This window comes from Pungitius pungitius, chromosome 15 (genome assembly GCF_949316345.1).
Source record: "Pungitius pungitius chromosome 15, fPunPun2.1, whole genome shotgun sequence".
Lineage (NCBI taxonomy): Eukaryota > Metazoa > Chordata > Actinopteri > Perciformes > Gasterosteidae > Pungitius > Pungitius pungitius.
Genome location: NC_084914.1, coordinates 7,262,706 through 7,281,683, shown reverse-complemented (window position 1 = coordinate 7,281,683; position 18,978 = coordinate 7,262,706). Strand labels below are relative to the sequence as shown.

The window sequence follows — 18,978 nt, the reverse complement described above, 5'->3', positions numbered from 1 at the left end:
AAATTAAAACTATTATCGAAGAGGTTATAGCTACAACTATGTTAAGTTAAGAAAATTACTAAAATGAAGAACTATTTTATTAAGTACACTTGCACATGAAAACAATTGATAAGTTATGGAACATTGCCGCTAGACTTACCTTTACGTTTTGTTGATATATACAAAATAATGTCCTATTAGCATGACAAAGCAGTACAAATACCTACATGACCTCGATATAACGAACGGGATATTTTTTTCGCACAAAAGGCAATTGTACGTCTCTTATTTTGAAATTAGGTACTTAATTTCCGATGTAGACGTAGGAGTCACGTCTCCGTCTCCAATCCGGAAAGCAATGGCGGATCATGGGGCCTCTGTGCCCGGAAGTTAGCGTCCAACATTAACAGCGGCGTTGTCCGGAATCCGACTGCTCTTCATGGTAAGACCCGCCCGTCATAGCATTCAAGTGCTGGGATTGGCCCGCGTCGTGTCTACGGTCTATGTTTACAGCGGAGGAACAGACGACTGATGCACTTTGAAAGGCCATTCTCTGCACAACTGATTTTATTTTAAATTACAATGTGATACTATAGCCCTTTATTGGATTACAAGCCACTAAATAGAATAATTTAGAGAATGTTAACCGATAACGAATAAAGCTAATTAGGACACTAATTTAACCAGAATACTAGACATTTTTATCACAAGAGAGAAGTCCAAGTGTGAAATTAAAGTAAAATGACAAAAGAAGAATGTAACTGCTGACCTCCAAATAAATCTGTTTGACATATGTGGAAAGTGAACTGGTGAACATAGCGTCCTTTCCCAATTGATTTATTGATTGCCCGTCGGCTCGATTTAGGTCAGACCTAACACACATTGACTGAACAAGGTTCAGTTTTTTTCTTTTACAATCTGACCAGTCGGACACACAAAACTCCTTTCAAGAGTGGATATTCAAATGTTGTTCATTCTCATGACGCATATGGCCTGCCTGAATCTGTGGAATGCAACGTCTCTGGTGAGTGCAACTTAATTTTTTTGTGATTATCCTGAGCTGCTTTACTTAAAACGTGTAGGGGTGGACATACACGTACACCTAATCTGTTCCCCGGGTTAGTTGTGCTAGTTCAAATATATATCTTTGCAATATTTTACCTTATCTGGTATGGAGACATTAGAATATAACAAACAAACCTTATATCTCCGTAGATTGTATTATATTCACTCCATGTGAATTTGGCGACTCTGGAAAATATCTCTTTACAGATTCTGTTAAGCATTTGTGAAAAAATCCTCATGCTTCTCAACGGAAGTAAGTGCATTAATGCAGACGTGCAGAAGTTTATGCAATGAAAAAAAAAACTTGAATACTAGCGATAAAGCATGAACTGGTGTATTACGTTACTTTACCAATAGAGCTGTCTGGAAAATGTTGAAGTATCTTATACCAGCGTTAGGGGGCGGTAATATCTCAGAAAAAGCATTTTTGAGAGCATGTGAGAAAAAAATTCCTTTCTCTCGTCATTTGTCCCACTTTTCTGTCGTGCTCTTGTCTCACTAGTAAAACCCCAAAATATGGATCAATTTACTAACATATATATCCAGGGTTTCCATTTTGCTTGAATACTTCCTTTCTGTTCTCAGAGTGAGGAGGATGCTAAGCCCAACAGAACACAGAGGTACGTCCTCTATTTAGGGAAATATACCTGTAATCCTGCAAAAAAAAGCAATGGTCTCCATAACCAGGAATCTTTTAAAGGCTTTTGTATTAGTGTCTTTTCTTTTGTTGTTAACCCTAACCTAAAAATAATCTCTCTGAGTTAATAACAAGTAGTTGTGTGTGTGTGTGTGTGTGTGTGTGTGTGTGTGTGTGTGTGTGTGTGTGTGTGTGTGTGTGTGTGTGTGTGGTCATGCTCTGCTCTTCCTCCTGCAGGTGTGTGCAGCCTAATATCTTCAGTGATGTCTGGAACAGAGTCTCATACAGACAGAGAGGAGGACTACAGGTTCCTCCACAGCATGTTGATGGAGAAGAAGCTTCATCTGCTCTTCAAGGTGACGACACACTTGTGCTACAGTGATTTGTGCTTTGTTTGTTTCTTTCATTTTAGAGACGGCATCCATTTAGAGACTTATTTTAGGCTACCAATGTGAAAAAAAACGTCATAAAAGATGATTAGTCATGCAATCAAAGTGCGACTTTAGCTAAATTAATTTGTGCTGTCAGAGAAATGTACCACATTTATCCAACGTAACAATGAAACACTATACATTATCTACATATTATTGTTTAACACTGCTGTCAGTGTTACTCTATTTTGTATTTTAGAAAATATAATCAGAAATGTATAAATGGTCTAGTTGCACTTGTTAAAGCTTTAATAAATGCAGCTAATTTAAAAACATTACATTTTGTATAGATTGTTTATTAATAGAATGTGGAGAAATATATCATATTTCATGAGTAATTGATGTAGCTTGTGTGTTTATTATTAATTTAACTAGTATGTTAGTGACAGTATCTGAGCATTTTGTACAATATGTTCATAAAAGTATGTTAGTGAAGTTACTTCCCACAACCATGAAAAATAGAAACAGGTCATGTATACGCACTTTCATCACCATCATCATTTATTTTGAAATTGTTATAGGTTGTGTTCTATCATATACGAAATGAGTGTTTCTAGTTTTACTGCAGAGGAAACCTTTATTGTGGAACTTTCCCGACTCGACAGATCCACGAGCGGCTGAAGCGCTTTGAGAAGCGCAGCCCCGTCCCCGTCCAAGATCACGCAGCGGGTCTGGCCTCACATGTAAGGCGACATCATCCGCAGATAGACTTTCATATTGTATCCTCACACAGATGCCTTTGCCTGACACACAGAAGCACGAGTGGAATGTAGGACTTCTTATATCAAAATGTTACTGTTTGGAGGAATACAATTAATTTTCTGGTCGTAGTGTCGGCGAGAGCTGCCGCTCACTCAAAACGACATGAGCAGTATATTCCCTTCACATGTGCCTTAACTTTTATTCCACTGTCTTCGTGTTCCCAACCAGTCACTTCTGTGCTGCTTTCCCAATCCTGTTCCTGGACGACACGTTTAACAGGCTGTTCTTTTCAGACTTTTCCCCTTACTCCACGCTTCCATCTGTTCATCCCTTCATCCCCAAACCACACTCCCCCTCCATTATCCCTGTTCTTCCTTATCCTCTCACTTCCCTCTCTCCTTCTACCCCATGTACTGTAATTCCCGCCATGTTTCCACTCGGTCTATGTAGCCCTACGCTTTTCCCCCCATAAACTCCACCATCACTTCCTTTGCCTGGGAGTCCGTGAGACAGACGCTCTCCGCCTGGCTTAAATCATCAGGACCTACTGGAATGGGCCAAACCGTGGGTCTGTTTCCCCTCAGAGAGGCTTCTGTTTGCTCAACAGTGGAAACTAATGACCTTCATGCATTGTGTCTCCGGAGTGTGGCTCGACATCTTGAAGCAGTAGGAGTCATTACAGCAATATATGCTCGACAAGACGGGCGACTGTACACGGCCCGTCGCCGCCTCTCCCCTCGCCGATGGGCGGTCAAGGCTGCTTCGTTTTAGCCGTCGCCGCAACTCTCGTGTGGCCTTACGCGCTTTTTTGGGGGGGAAAACTGCTGGTGGCCAAAAGTCACGCAGCCAAAAGAGGAACACGGACAAATGAAAATGTATAAATAACGACGGTGTGCTTCACTACAGTTTTAATAAGATACGAGCTGAATTTCCTCAACCCTCTTTGTCTTCCTGCATCTTTCTCCGTCTCTTTTGGCTTCTTTGAGTACAACTCTAATTATGAAAAATACATATCCTGCCTTTCCTCCTTGCCTGTTTCTTTGTTTGCAGTTGGCGGAGGAGCTGATATGCCAATGCGGGATGGACAAAGTCAAAGAACTAGTTGCCCTCGTTTCCAAACCCAACTTTAAGGTGAAGAGTATTTCATTGGAGCTTCATACACGCGTGTCGACCAAAAACTCTCTCAGCCAAACCAAAACGAGCAAAGAGCAGAAACGATGCAATGATTTGATTTAAAAAAGAAAGCTTACAATTCAATTCAAGCCCACAAGATGGAGTCATACATGACAGACTGGAGCCAAAGTAAACTAGTACAAAACGCCGAGCACGACAGAAGACGGACAAAATAACTGTTCGGTACAGCGACGGAGTAAAAGACTAGTGGTTAGTATCTGGCTATTTACAGCTAAGCAAGTGACTACGAGACGAGAGACTAACGAGGTTGGAGCAAAAGGGAAAAGGAAGCAGACCCAAAACACAAAAATCCCTGGTGACAGAACACCGTCTTAACATTAAAGTCAAAGGGCACGAAGCAGACAGGGACTCTAATTTTTTTCATGATCTCCACATGAAACTTGACGTTTTACAATTGTTTAACATGTTGAACTAATAACTTTATCATAAGCTGTGATAAAATGATGCACGAGTTGGTTACTGCAGCCTACCTTTTTAGGCCACCTTCTTGCTGAGAGTTAGACAAAAAGTATCAATATTGTTCAAAAATGTAAGCATTATATATGAAACTACAGCCAAGGTAAGGTTAGCTCATCATTGTCTTAGATTAGCTCAACATATTGTTGGAAGCAGAGGGAAACAACACACTTTATTCCGTTCAAGGATACAATCAAAACAAAAAACTATTCAGCCCGCAAAAGCCCAAATCTCTCCTTTTTCCCCTCTTTTTTTGTACAAATCGAACAAACTCTATAAATGTGCTAAATACCAGTGGTACCAGTGGAGAATGCCTTATTATATTTGAGCAGAACGAGGCTAATGTTTCCACCTCTAGCTTCATATTAAACCGAGTGGTAGCCTGTATGGCCTCACAGCCTCTTGGCAAGAAAGCAAATACTGTTCCCTAAAGTGACTCTTTAAAATCTGTAATATTACCGCATACCCAGGTTATGCTTCCTGTCCCGGAAGCAAAAAACCTATTACGGTATTGCCATTTCTGAAGCAAGATATGTAATTAGCTCTGAAGATGTTGTTTCTCTTCATTCTTCTTCAGCTCCCCGATGGGTCATGAACAATAAAAGAAACCTAATCATAAATCATGTGGTTACATTTTCCTTCATTCTTTCTGGACCAAGTGTAATCTGAGAGACTATAAATCCATGCAAGGCTACTTCATCTGAGATAATCTGATGCAGCGAAGCAGACTGAACATGAGGTGTACGCAACCTTTATGGCTCACACAAAGGGACAAATCCATCCATCTCCCATTTGTGTTGAAAATATTTTTCCTCTAACAGGTGCTGAAAAATATCAACCACACCGGAATTTAAAATAATCTACTCTCTAATCATGTCTATTAGTGTTCACTTGTGTAAAGGCCCAGACTACTCAAATGCATGTCTCCTAATTTCACTTCTGCTGACAGTAATATTGCGGAAACACACACACACACACACACACACACACAGCGTTTGGTTTTCCAGCTAGCTGCCGGAGTTGGGTTTTTTCTTAATGAGGAGCAAAAGCCAGCTGAGAGCTAACTGGGTTTGTTTGAAGAGGACTCTTAATGACCTGTTTGTTCTTGGCCCAAACGCAGGAGCTCACACATACTTACCAGAGACTCGGGGTCAAACATTCTGTAAATTAATGTTTGTTTCTTGAAAACCTGTCTAGTGTCCAGAGACACATTGCTCAGGCTCTGGCAGCTTCTGAGTGGGGTAACTGTTGATGGACAACATGGATGAAGTAGAAAAATGGATTGGCTGATTGTTAAAACGATGAGCAAAATGTTTTTTCTTTTATTTTCTTTAATTAAATATGATATCCCTTGGTAGGCTTGCAGTGAAAAAAATATGCCCATGTTGGCACCATCAAAAACCGAAAGCAAAGTTGTATATATTTGGATTCAGTCGCTGTAGTGAGTTTGGGCAACCCTGTCAAACTATTGGAGTCTCTATCCTCCTCAACCTCGACCAGATTGCCTAAAGCTTTTAAACTAGCCCTGGTGGGTTCTGCAGTGCACTTCCATCTAGAATGGACGCCATTAAATGAAGAGACCCTTGCAGTGATTGCACGTGATCGCACGTAGCAGATACCATTTGCCATTTTCTCAAAGATCTCAAAGAGATCGATCCGAACACGATTCAGCACCCTCACTGTATTTCTGTTTCCTCCACAGAGCCTCCTGTCTGTCCATGACGCTGTAGCTCAGAGAGACTTTGAGCCTAGTCTGCCACCAATAACCGATGACGCTTTGGAGGATGACGAGGATTCGGTCAAAATTGTCAGTCTGGTCAAAACCAAAGACCCTCTGGTCCGTAAGCATGTTTTTATGTTGAAGCAATCTAGTTAGAAATTACCGAAAAGTACTAGTCCAACATGTTGGGAAATTGATTGGAATACTTTCTTGGTGAGAGTTAATGAGATGATTGTTCCAGTACCATTGTCATGCCTGTGTGCTAAATGTACAGCTAAAGCCAGCGGGAGGTTAGCGTAGCTTTCAAAGGAGACTGAAAACATTGGGAACCCAGCCCCGCTCTATTTGAGAGGTGTGTAGATTCTCTTAAATATTTGTATTTGCTTGACATTTTAGAACATGTTTAAATAATTAGTTTGTTGTGGCGCTTTCCCAAGGCCGACCCATCTGGTTCCTGCATTTCTATTCTCCGAGCTGAGCTTCGATAACCTCCTGCTGAATATATGTGCAAGCACAATACTGGTATAGATTTTCTCATCCGACTTTTAACAAGAAAGTGAGTAAGTTCGATTTTGACTTGCCTCTAAAAAGTGTGCTTTTAGCCCGTCAGCCTGTTTCTCATTTGGCTTACCTGTCCTTGTAATGAACTCAAAAACTCTGTATTCAAGTTTAAGACAAGCGTGTAACGGTGCACCTGCATTTAGCAATGTGTAATTTGTCCATACATCTGACACACACAGGCAGTTCAAAGAAATAAACCACGAGACAGCTGGGTTTTTTTTTCTCTGGTGACTGAATTTCTGTCATGTTGTCGAACTGCGTGACTGCTCCAGCCACGTATGCCAAGGTGTAGCAGGGCTCGCAGTGACAGGACACATCAGGAAAAAGTTCCTGCAGGAGCCAGGAATTTACAGTCAATTCTTCCACATCTTTGTTGCCATATATCTGCTGTGACGCACAGCATACTTTCAGAATTGTTACGCGTGTGTGTGTGTGTGTGTTTGCACGCATGTGCAATTGTATATCCACAGCAAAACTATGGATGAGTCCCTTTAAGCCGCATTGATTGTTGAAATTCGTTTCTGTTTCTGATGTAAATCAACTACTTTCAAGGTCTTTAATCAGAGCTAATTTTCTTGATACCACCTGAATGATCTGCCATATTCCACCTTATTCCAAGTCTTCACTCATTCCTGGAATTTTCCTGGATCAAATGTAGCTGAAAGCAAACCAAACTACTAAGAAGGAATGCCGCTGCCAAAGCTGCGAAATCCTTTAAAATTTGTTGTTTTAATAATATATAAAGATCTTCAGAAAATACCTGCTGGACAGCAGAGGGGTAGATGTTCCAGCTTTTATTCCACTCAAGCATCCAGTAGTTCATTATAAAATAGCAGAAAAAAAGACAGAAAAAGCCCTCAAGCACAAAGTCAAAAAAATCCTTTAAAAATAATGCTGGATCCACATCAAAAACATTTGTCTCCCAGCCAGTGGGTTTATTTTTCAGCATATGTACTTTAAATGTGTTTTAAAGTTTTTAAGATATCCTGCTAAACAAAAAAAAACAACAATAGCGGCCAAAAACATTTCTGAGGAAGAATAAATGAGAATAATCAAGTTAAAATGGACATTTCTCGCTGTGTGTGTGTGCGCTCATATTTAGGGTTTCAGCTTTGAGAAGGTAACGTGCTTAGAACCAATAATAGAGAACACACGTTTGTATCGATCCCAAAACTCGATTGCAAGGGGACTGACCTTTTGGTGACATGGTCTCTTTGATCGATCTAGCATGTTCCCGTTTTCCAGACGACAGGGTTCCGCCCCAGTTTGAGCTGATTGTAGTCAGCTACATAGAAGGCTCTTTCCATTGGGTTGAGTCCATATCCATAACATCTGTTGAAAATAATGCTGATTTGGATAACCTTTCCCAGCGCTTTGTGTGTTACATGAAGGCTGCCGGCTAAAAGGTTTTCGTCTTTGTTTCTAAATAAGAAGCTTGTCTCGTCAACATGTTATTTTCACTGTCCATCACTTGACCTCTTTGCCTCTGCTCGTCCGTTTGTTCATCATCCTCTCATTCACCGTTCATCCTCAAGGGGGCAACAATTAGGAGGGATAGAGCCACTGGCGCTATTGTTGTGGCGAGGATCATGCGAGGAGGTGCAGCTGATAAAAGCGGTATGCTCATTTAATATAGTTATCACGGTGTATTATTGTGTTTAACTCTCTCACTCTGACTTTACGCTGTGTTGGGTTGTTACACGATATCACAATGAAAAGCATGTGGTGCAAATTTCCATATGTACTTCCAACACTTTGAAGGCCTGATCCACGAAGGAGATGAGCTAAAAGAAGTGAATGGAGTCTCACTGGAGCACATGAAGCCAAAGGAAATCCTTCCTCTTCTGGTTAGTCTCACACACATTTGATTCTGTCTCCTCGGTGGATATTTCTGTTTCTGTTCCTTTCCTCTTGCTCTCAACTTTTCTTTTTCTTAACTCCCAAGAAAGAGACATTTTTGTATGTTATTCTTTTTGTCAGTAAATAAGATATAGAAAAAATAAAATGCAGGATTGGGTCTAGGGACAATACTTGTTACATGTTTTAGTTTGTATTGACTTGATAGGTGATGGTAGGTCGGCTTTGTTGCCTTTGGACAGAACTCAGCCGGCTGCTTGTTATTTTAACTACACAGACATTCATTAGATTGCTATTGATTAATCTTCTTATCCAACTCTCAAGAAGCTAAATGCAAATTTACTAAAATGCCTAACTACCAATTGACACTGTTTTTGCACAGACTCGTTCTCAAGGTGAAGTTACATTCAAAATAGTTCCTGACTTCACCAGAGAAGAAATATCATCCACTAAGAAGGTACCGTAACTATTAACTACATAGTATATTTCTGCACCATGTGTCCTTCAATCTGGCCTCATGGGGAATATTTTCCTGCTGGTTTCACTAAAAATAGATGAAATGAGTGGCATGTTGTGTGTTTGGTTATATTTTGTGTTTTTTGCCACGGGGCTGTGCACAACAGCAGCACATGGTCCAAAAGTAAATCCAGCCTGAGACAGTCAAGGATAAGAAACTCACTAACCTCATCAATATATTCAGCTTTTTATGATTTAAACAGCTGATTTTGATCTGCAATTACTTCATTTAACATTAACAATGAATCTGCACACCTTATGTGGATTAATAATAATGTGGAAAATCTCTATTTCCACAATCCAGTTTTTTTGGTTGTATGCGTGCAGTGGACGTCCGAGCTGGAAACTGTTAGAGCAGGGAGCATTTGCAGTATAATTAAGACAAATTATTTTCTATCATCATCGCCATTTCTCAAAGATGACACCAACACGTGTGAAAAAGCCCCCTGACAAAAGATGTTGCGTCGCCATCTGGGATTCAGACGAACCTCACAAAGCTGCATTGGGGAAAGAGTCGAATCAGTGGATCGATTACATTTCCTCTGTCACCTGTTTGTCCGCTTGAACATAACATGGTCTTTCTGTTGGTCTTTCCTCAGCTGTTTGTGCGGGCTCTGTTTGACTACGACCCCAACGACGACCCCGCCGTTCCCTGCAAGGACGCAGCGGTGGCCTTCAGAAGAGGGGACGTCCTGCGGGTCGTCAGCATGGAGGACGACACCTGGTGGCAGGCGTGTCGCCTCGGCGACGGCAGCACTCGGGCGGGGCTCATCCCCTCGCAGCAGCTCCACGAGAGGTCGCCAGCGGCGACGCGTTCGCTCGCTTGAAAAACACCTGTTTTGACGAAGCCTGGTTTCATTCATTTGTGTGTGTGTTTTGTTTGTCTCTCTTCAGGAGAGTCGCCCTGCAGCGGCCCAAAGCCCTGTTCACGCCTCAACGAGTCAGGCCACCGCCGCCAGGTGATGAGACAAAGCTTGTCTGTAAAATCACCACACCTGTCTGGAGTAAAACCCTTTAGCCCTTTCCAATAAACATTTTGAGCTCCTTTAGCGCTCAGCTGAGGGGTGACCGGTCACGTCTGCAGAACCCGGTCAAGGTCACGGGTGAGCTCTGCTGCCGATGTACTCACTGCTTTTGTTGTCTCCACATGCTGAACAGATGAGGAGGAAGGTACTGTCTTACCGTGGCCGTGTTATTTACATAATATAATACATGTGTCCTATTTTGGGTTTTAGTATTTTCAAAGATTTAAAGAGACTGTATCATCCAAAAAAATAAGAGCCCTGTAATTATTCATGCATGTCTTTCCAGCATGGAAAGAATTCTTTTTAATGTTCCTCCAAGTAAGTTTATGGTATCTGTCCTCTGCGGTGTGCTAGTTTGAAGCTAATAATCAATTTGTAATAGTAAGGTAGTTATTAATATTTCTAAAATGTGGGTATATTTTCTTAATTAGACCATTGTAAGTTTTTCTCAAATACATTATTTGGTTTAGTAAACATGCTTTGAATATGAAATGTCAGCATTGCACGTGTCATCCCAATGTGGTTTGCGCTCACTCTTTCCTCTTCCCATCTTCCTATTATTTTCCAGTCATTGAGGACGTAGACTACAGAGCGATAACAGGGATCAACATTGGTGAGATCATTGAATTGTTGTTTCACTCAAATCACACTTATAATAGAGAATGTGAGACAAGACAATAACAAATCATGGCAATTGGACTCAACAGCTCAAAACAACACACACGCATCAAAATATATTGCATTTAGCAATGAAAATAGATGGAGTAAAAACAGTCACAAAAGGAGACCCTGGTTATAGTTTCAGGACAGACCGGTTCATATGATGATGTCGTTTTGTGGTTTGGGGATTTGAGGGAGAAGACTACACCAGAAAATGTGGTTTTAGTCTTGCCATTTATCCCATTTGTCTGGATTTCATGGATTGGATTTGATGTGCTTGTGTGTATTTCCGTGAGTGCAAATGAGCAGTGCAGGATGTTCATATGGGGGCGTGCTGATTGTAAAAAAGGCTCCCTACGTCTGTGCAAGGCAATGTAATTACCGATGTTGCACTGTGTCACTTCCAAAAGCTCATGTCCATTTAATAATGTGCATTTCGTCTTATCTCAGGCCGGCTTTCACCTGATGCCATGGTTCAGTGTGTGTGTGTTTCCCTTTTGTCTGCCACGTAAACGCCCACTAATGCTGCACAACCAAATACAACATGCAGAGTAATGAGACCAGAGTGGCTGAAATGATAATACTGTTAATACTTTTCATACTAATGGGTTTTGTCCATTCTTTTGTGGTGCAGGTTACGACTCGTATCAAATCATCTAAACATGAAGGGCTCAGGTCCATCTCACGACATTACTGCATTCTTCCAGCCGTCCTATATCTACCCAGCATTTCCAACAAAATTTACTACAGAGCATTTTCAGCAACACATGATGAATTCCCCTGCGTGAATTAGTCAAGATTGACATTTCCGATATGTTTTCCTCTATACCTTCTTTCATTCTGGGAAATAAGATATCTCATATGCTGTATAACACATGTTTAATACAGCATGTATTACTCTCTGTTAGTGAAATCATCAGTTTAAATCCAATGTAAACACAGGTTTGAAATCTCTACTCACGGTGCCATGTCTCTTAGAATGAAGCCCAGAAAGGAAATAGACAGATATGCTTACAAAGTGAAATTGCAGCTGACGTGACGTCAAAGAAAGCCTGGCAGCATCACTTAGCAGCAGTTAACATCATGAAAGGGAGCGCGCCTGCCAGAGCCAGACCGCAGTCGCATGACAGACGCTGGCTGTCAGGCGGCCCGCGAGCGGCGCGTGACAGTCCGAGTTGTCGTCCGTTGACTGCGATCCGTGCCATTGGGTGCCTGTGTTTATTTAGCTCGCCCTTTGTTTATTGGCCTTGTGCTCATCCGAGGACCTTTTGTGCTTTTTAACAATGTTGAAGAGTTCTCGTGTACAACTTGTAATCGCGCGTTGATTGTATGCAGCAATGTAAGTGATTTGATGAAGTATGTTAAGAATAATTCAAGCCTTCGGGGGTTCATTAATGTGTGACAGTATGCAAGTCATAGTTTAGCTAAAAAACATGGAAATTAACCAAATCCTTTGTCATTATGGATTTAGAATTCTTAAGTTAAAGTCCTTATGCTTGTACTTACAATGGATCAAATGACAATGTTTAATGTGAAATTGTGTCCCTACTGGACAAACTGTTTTTGTTTTGTTTAGCTTATTGTTTATTTTACATCCTTGTGATGGTTCACTCTCACCGCTCCCATTAAACCCAATTCCAGCCACAGCAGGTAGCTGGTTTCAGAAAGAAATATATATGAAAAATGAAACCAGAAAAACCCTGTATCACAGATAAAGTTGACATACAGCTGGTAGACGTAGTGGATCATTGGTTGGTGGAGACTTGTATATATACGTGTATTGATCTGCACATTCTGCATGTTTAAACTGGTAGGGGATTGTTATAAAAGGACAAAAAGTCAGATGTTAAGTTGTGCTGCTTTCAAATGGCCCAAAATGAAATCTATGAGTTCAGCTTTTAGAACTGTCGCAGTGAGTCTGCCCCCCCCCCCCCCAGCTAGATTTTCATTGATGCAACTAGCAGGTCTGAGGTCCCTCTCTCTCTTTTTCCAGCTGGTTTAAGAAGGAGTTTCCGACTGGGGAGAATGAGCGGCTGGGCCGGGGAAGCGGCTCGGTCCAAGAGGTGGAGCACGGGGCTCCACAGCTCCATCCGTCCTCCCACCTACAAAGAAGTGATCCCCTACCACAGAGACCCCAAAGACCGACACCGTCTGGTTGTTCTGGTTGGTGAGTATGAGCTCGAAAAATACATGTTTATTTTAGCCTTTACAGGACAATGTCAAACGCTTGGAAAATAAGTTCTAATGTTACGAATGGCTCCATGGGCAACTGGTGTGATACATTTACAGCATTTACCAGTGCTATAAACACAAAGCAAGGTAACTAGTGGATATATGCACAACATTTCACATTGTAATCAGTTGTGTTCTGATTAATTTCATTCCGCTGCCCTTTTTCATGGTCCATATAAACCATAAAAACAGCAGAATCTCATTTATTAGAAGGAAAATATCATAGAAGCTGTTGTTGATCAAAAGAAATGCATTGATGAAGATTGATGTCCTGAGTGCAAGAATGCTTTTTTTCCATCAGCGCCACGTAAACACTGTCAGAAAAATCCAAGTCAGAATATATTGTGTTCTCTTAGGTTACAAGTGGCTCCAGATTCACATCGCCGCCAATCCTGCAGGCCTGCTCTTTGCATTTTGTAGCAATATCTCTCCACTAGGAGAGGGGTCTTTTGGGTCTTTTTAAGGTCCCATTATGATTCAACGGGAGGTCATCTGTGACCAATGGAAATCAAAGAAAGAAAGAAAGAAGAGAAGAGCAATAGACAATTGAAATCGGCAGGCAGAGAAAAGAGAACCACAGTGAACTGAAGAGGTGCAAAAACAGAACCAGATAACCGATAGTTAGAAGGGATGAGTGGATTTTAAATAAGATCCTTTACAATTTCAGCCAAGTGCTCCATCTTCAAACTGAATGCAGCTTGGACTTAGATTTGGAGTTTACCTCAACTCTGGATTATATTTGACTGTCTGCAGTGAAGACTCTTTATTGAGAACACACAGCTCACAGACGGTAAAACCCAAACCTGGATCTGCTAAAACAGGACCTGCTGGATAATGTTTGACGCATTGCATCCACACTTTGGATGAAGCAATAGACCACCATGCTCCAGGAAAGCGTTTTTTAAGCCCAACAGATTGCGTAACTCTTGATAAAATGATTAGGGGGAAATATCCTCAGAGCTCAATGATCTGAATGCTCCTCTTCAGTTCTGTGGAGCAGCTGGGAAAAACATCAGCATTGTAACAGTGCAGAGTCTATAAACTTGATATTTTGTAATGTATCAAGCTCATGCAACGCTGTGATGGAAAAGGCAGGTATGTCAAGAATCCTACTTTCAGACTGCGCTCTATTAGAATCTGATGCAATCTGGGGCTGCAGAAACCTGCTCTAGAGGAAAATCCCAGATGCAGCAGTGTGTGTGTGTGTGTGTGTCCGTGTGTGTGCTCCATCCTGCACATCCTACACTACAATGATACTGATACTGTGGGCTTTTGCAGATGTTGCATTTAATTGTGATGCTATGTATTATCCAGAGGAGCATTTAACGTTCGATAGAGAGACACAGGAGGAGGAAGCAAAAGGAGATTCATTCTCAGACTTAAATCGGCATGAAATTTGAGCTCCGTCTGTTCAACTCTCTCTCTCGCTCCCCTTGTGCTTCTCTGATGAAGAGGACAGATGTGTCACCGGATCACCGCATCTATTTGATGTCGGACTTGTCGTGAGGAGAGCGTTAGCGCGCTGAGATATTGAGAAACGAATACCCACATGCAGATCACAGTGCTTTCATTTTCTGCCTCCAAGGGCCCGGCGGCGTCGGCGTCAATGAACTGAAGAGGAGGCTCCTGATCTCCGACCCCGACCTCTTCGGCGTCACCGTGCCGTGTAAGACAGACATGTAAAGCTGTCGCCGTGGCCTCCCTCGCCCCCACAGTGGTTTCTCATCCTTTTGCTGCTCTCGTTTCAGACACCACGCGCGAGAGGAGCGGGCGGGAGGCCGAAGGGGTGGATTATCACTTTGTGTCCGCTCACATGTTCGAAGAGGACATTCTCAATCACAGGTACATGGACGGCTGTCGCTCTCATGGTTTTCTTTACCCCCCCCCCCCCATGTCAACTGCTGCCTAATAAGCATTTGATGCTGTCTCACTGTTGATCCCGTTACTTGTGTTTGCCCTCTAGGTTTGTGGAATATGGGAGGTACAAAGGACACTACTATGGGACAAGTCTAGACTCGGTGCACAGGGTAATGGCGGAGGGCAAGGTGTGCCTTCTGGACGTGCACCCCAGTGTGAGTATTATGCCTTTTTCAAAGGTTTATGTCCACAGAGCCGTCTGAAATTGGCGGACGGTGAGGAAGTTTAAAAACATTTTTTTTTTAAAGGAATCTTTGTAAAGAATTCCGATGTTGTTTCATACAAAATGTCAATCGCGACAATTCTTAGGGTCTGGGATGGAGTTCGGGTAGGCAGAAAAATAGGGTATGGTTTATTTTCACTATTTAATTCAATCCAGAAGTGAGCCCAGTGTTCGAATCCAAGTTATCCCCTCAACTGCAGTTGACAACTAGAAAATTCTGGATTTAATCATATCGAACAATCAAAATATTTTCAGATGGTTGTCCCCGAAGGAAAAACTTACAGAATGTGTATCAATGTAGGGATCTTCGAGACAGAAAAGGTTGAGAACGTCTATGTACCATGAATATTAATGCCGACATCTAACCTCCTCTTTCTTTTGTCCGCGTTACCACAGAAAATAAAACATGTGTACACATCTGAATTCAAACCTTACGTGGTGTTCGTGAAGCCGCCATCTATAGAAGAACTACGCATCACCAGAAGGAGAGCGAAATTCATCTGTGACGAGGAGGAGCAGAACTCAGCCCGGATCTTTTCAGTAAGATAAACCAGAATCTTGGCCTGAAACCCCATGGCGTCGGGTTCATGTGTGAACTCAGGTGCTTGTTCTCTGTCTGGTACCATGAAGGGGACGCTTCGAGGTCAAACAGCCGGGCCTCATTGCAGCCACCCAAACCGCACAGACGTACACACACCTCGCCTCAAACACATAGCTGACCCCCGTCAGGGTTGCGTTTAAGAGACAGGAGGAGTTGCACGGCCGCTCGGTGGGTGGCTTATGGACATTTCGTCAAGGAGATGGAGGGTTACTTCTTGTGTGTGTGATGGATTTAAATAATGAGTCAATGGGGTGATCAAAAGAGACCACAAAAAACAGGTGTATGTGTATTGATGGTAGAATTTGCATAGTCCCCCATCTGGCTTCTCCTTCACTGTCCGACCCCGGCGGCCAATGTTGCCCTTATTAAACCCAGGAGGTCACACACCTGTGCTGCAGCATGGCTTTGGAAAAACCCGTTGCCATGGTGCCATGTACGTCAACCGTTAGATGGTTCAGGCCGTAGAAATGGGATTGGAGCAGAGCAGACTTTTTCCACTCAGATCAGCGAAGCCGGATTGTCGGCCCGAGTGGCGGCCGGTTTAAAGGGTTCCGTTGCAAACACTGCAAACGTTCTAGCGGGTTGACTTCCACGTAAGCACAAGAAACAGAGCGTGGGAGTGAATCACAACGTCGATCGCCTCGTCTCGTGCGGAATTAGCCGCAGCCGACGAAGCACACAGCTGGCTGTTTCGCCGCGCTGGTTACAGAACATGAGCAGCGCATTAAAAGTTCGCCACGGCCTCACTCCCAGATGGACAAGCTGTCCATCGGCCTCTGCCGCTGCGTTCGGTCTCCTCCCAAACGGGCTGCGACAAGACCTCAAGGGCCCCACCGACCTGTCACCATGACCACCAACAACAATTCACGTTATTTTGTTGTCCTCGTCAAGATGAACACAGAAAGCATTTCCCTATCTTTTTTTAGTCCTGTTCTATTTTGTGTATCAAGCATATCTTATAGGGATTGGCCTTCAACTTGTTCCACAGCTGGTGTGAAAAGGTCTCATCCACTCAGCATGTAACGATGGGTTACGCCTTCTTATGTCCTTTTACGCTGCAGTATGTGCAGATTATTGTTAATAGAACTATATGGTCACCATATGGCTTTCTGTTTCAGGATATGGCAGATTCACACTTATATATATATATATATATATATATATATATATATATATATATATATATATAAAATATAATATAATACAAATATTCAGCAATTGCTTGTTTTTTTCTCTTTTTCTTTTCTGTGTCGATTCTTCTCATCTTTAACAAACAAATCAAAGAATGAAAATAACTGAATTTATTTATATGTTATAACGCTTTCATTGTACACTAAATCATTCTCTTTTCACAGGAGGAGGATTTTGAAGACATGATTAACTCTGCTGAAACCATAGAAAGTCAGTGTGGTCACTTGTTTGACAAGGAGATCGTTAACGGGGATCTAGCTGTGGCTTTTAGAGAGCTGAAGGTGGACCTCGAGAATTTGAAAGAGGCAAAGGTCCAGTGGATTCCTGCAAAGTGGATTTGCTCTTTACCAACAAAAGCATTGAGAAGTTTTGGTCATTTGGATGGCTGGATTTAAACTTCGAAAGAATACAATATTTATGTTTAAATGGTTTCTAGTTAGAATTCATCACCTTGAACCATTTCATTTTTGTCATATTTCAAATATTTGTCCTGATTTGTGATGACAACAGTTTTCCACAGTGTCTCATAGTGTGTATCCAATTGGGCAAACAGAATCCATCTCTCTCTCCCTCCGTCTGTCCAAGAGCCAGTTTTCCTGTTGGCATTTGTCTGAAAAAAAACGTCGGCTTGCAGGGCTGAGAAGTAGAAAATAAAGGAAACTGTCCAGAGAACCTCTACTTGTGGCTCAGTGTAATCCCTCCCTGCCAAATCGCAAACATCAGCATGTAATTACTCTGACAGCTGCCGCACTTAAATTAACTGTAATGTACACCAGAGAAATATTATTAGTAGCAGCAGTCGGGAAAGCCTTTTTCCAAAATGCTGTTCAAAACAGTGACACAAACAAGATAACAGTCAATCTGAAACTGTTGATGATGAAGAAATGCCTGTATAAAATGTAAAGAAGCCTTTTATTGACAGTCATTTTGAATAATTGCAGAGTCACCGTTAGAGACACTCCATTAATACATGCTCATGTTTGAGCCTGTTGGATACACATTCAAATGTTTTCCTTCTTTTGCTTAATCCAATTTCTTTTTTTTTTTAATGGCTGCATTCCTCCATATTCATGGTGTTTCCCCCCCCCCCCCCCCCTTTTTGGATGCTGTGCTCAATTGGGTGTGAAGGGGTGTTAATGTGTCTGTCATGTCGTGTTTGTGAGAAAGCGGGAGCGGAGGGACGTGTGCAGACGGTAACGGCTTTCTAGGGACTCGGGCCTTCGCAGACGTACGCAGGGAAAGTAACGAGCGCACATAAAAGCCTACTGTAAAAGCATGGCGAGCCTTTATGAATTGTGAATTAGGCTCCGGGGATGCAGAGCCTGCCAGTTGGTTCCAAGTATTTATTTAAGTCGAGCCAGCTTTTTTGTCAGTGTCTCAAATGGATGGGTAGACCTTGTGCACATCGGTGTTGTGTCCACGTGTCGCAGGGGCCCCCAAAGGAAAACGGGCAGACTCCTCGGCTCGTCCCCGGGCCTCAGGCAAAGCGGAGCGGTGGAACTTCAACACATCGCGGAGGATCTGCAGATCATGAGATCATCACACCGTGCCATTTAAGTGCCATTGGAGTGATCCAATGAAAACCTGCCGTTTTTTCGCCCACCGCGGCTCCCGCTCGAAACATTACGCAGAAGTATGATGTCAATTGGTCTCGGATAATTAAGCCCAATCATCTAACTGTCTATTGAAAACGTGTTGAAAATAAAAATGACTGACTTAAACAATGTCTTTGGATTGGATATTCATAACGTTTAAACAAGCCTCACTATGCACGTGTTAATGTTTATGGGAGTTAGTTATTCAAAACTGAAGCAGGAAGGGGAAAGGTTTTTAGTTTTGAGTCATCTACTGATTCATGTTTCCTCATATTGACACATTAAAGCCAGACTATGGTGAACATTCATAACAATCTACCTCTCACGGATAAAAAGTTGCTCACTTCAATGAACACTGCAGCTCCAGAAAGTTATGATGCTCAAAGCAAAGGTATACTAACATCTCTGACTCAGTT

General features: G+C 42.2%; 1 protein-coding gene across 2 annotated transcripts; it reads left to right on the top strand.

Annotated features, from left to right (window-relative positions):
* Positions 1–291: 291 nt before the first annotated feature.
* Positions 292–18,691, top strand: LOC119204632 (MAGUK p55 subfamily member 7-like). Of its 2 annotated transcripts, XM_062557504.1 has the most exons (19): positions 296–421; positions 906–1,003; positions 1,630–1,664; positions 1,919–2,037; positions 2,718–2,795; positions 3,865–3,945; positions 6,167–6,301; positions 8,281–8,362; positions 8,507–8,592; positions 8,985–9,059; positions 9,718–9,914; positions 10,013–10,077; positions 10,712–10,756; positions 12,797–12,970; positions 14,621–14,701; positions 14,784–14,877; positions 14,999–15,107; positions 15,572–15,715; positions 17,132–18,691. In XM_062557504.1, the coding sequence occupies exons 3-19, from the start codon at positions 1,640–1,642 to the stop codon at positions 17,360–17,362; spliced, it is 1,821 nt and encodes a 606-aa protein (XP_062413488.1). In that variant the 5' UTR covers positions 296–421; positions 906–1,003; positions 1,630–1,639; the 3' UTR covers positions 17,363–18,691. The 2 variants fall into 2 exon arrangements, with proteins under 2 accessions (XP_037313199.2, XP_062413488.1); XM_037457302.2 differs by having other exon boundaries at positions 292–1,003.
* Positions 18,692–18,978: the final 287 nt, after the last annotated feature.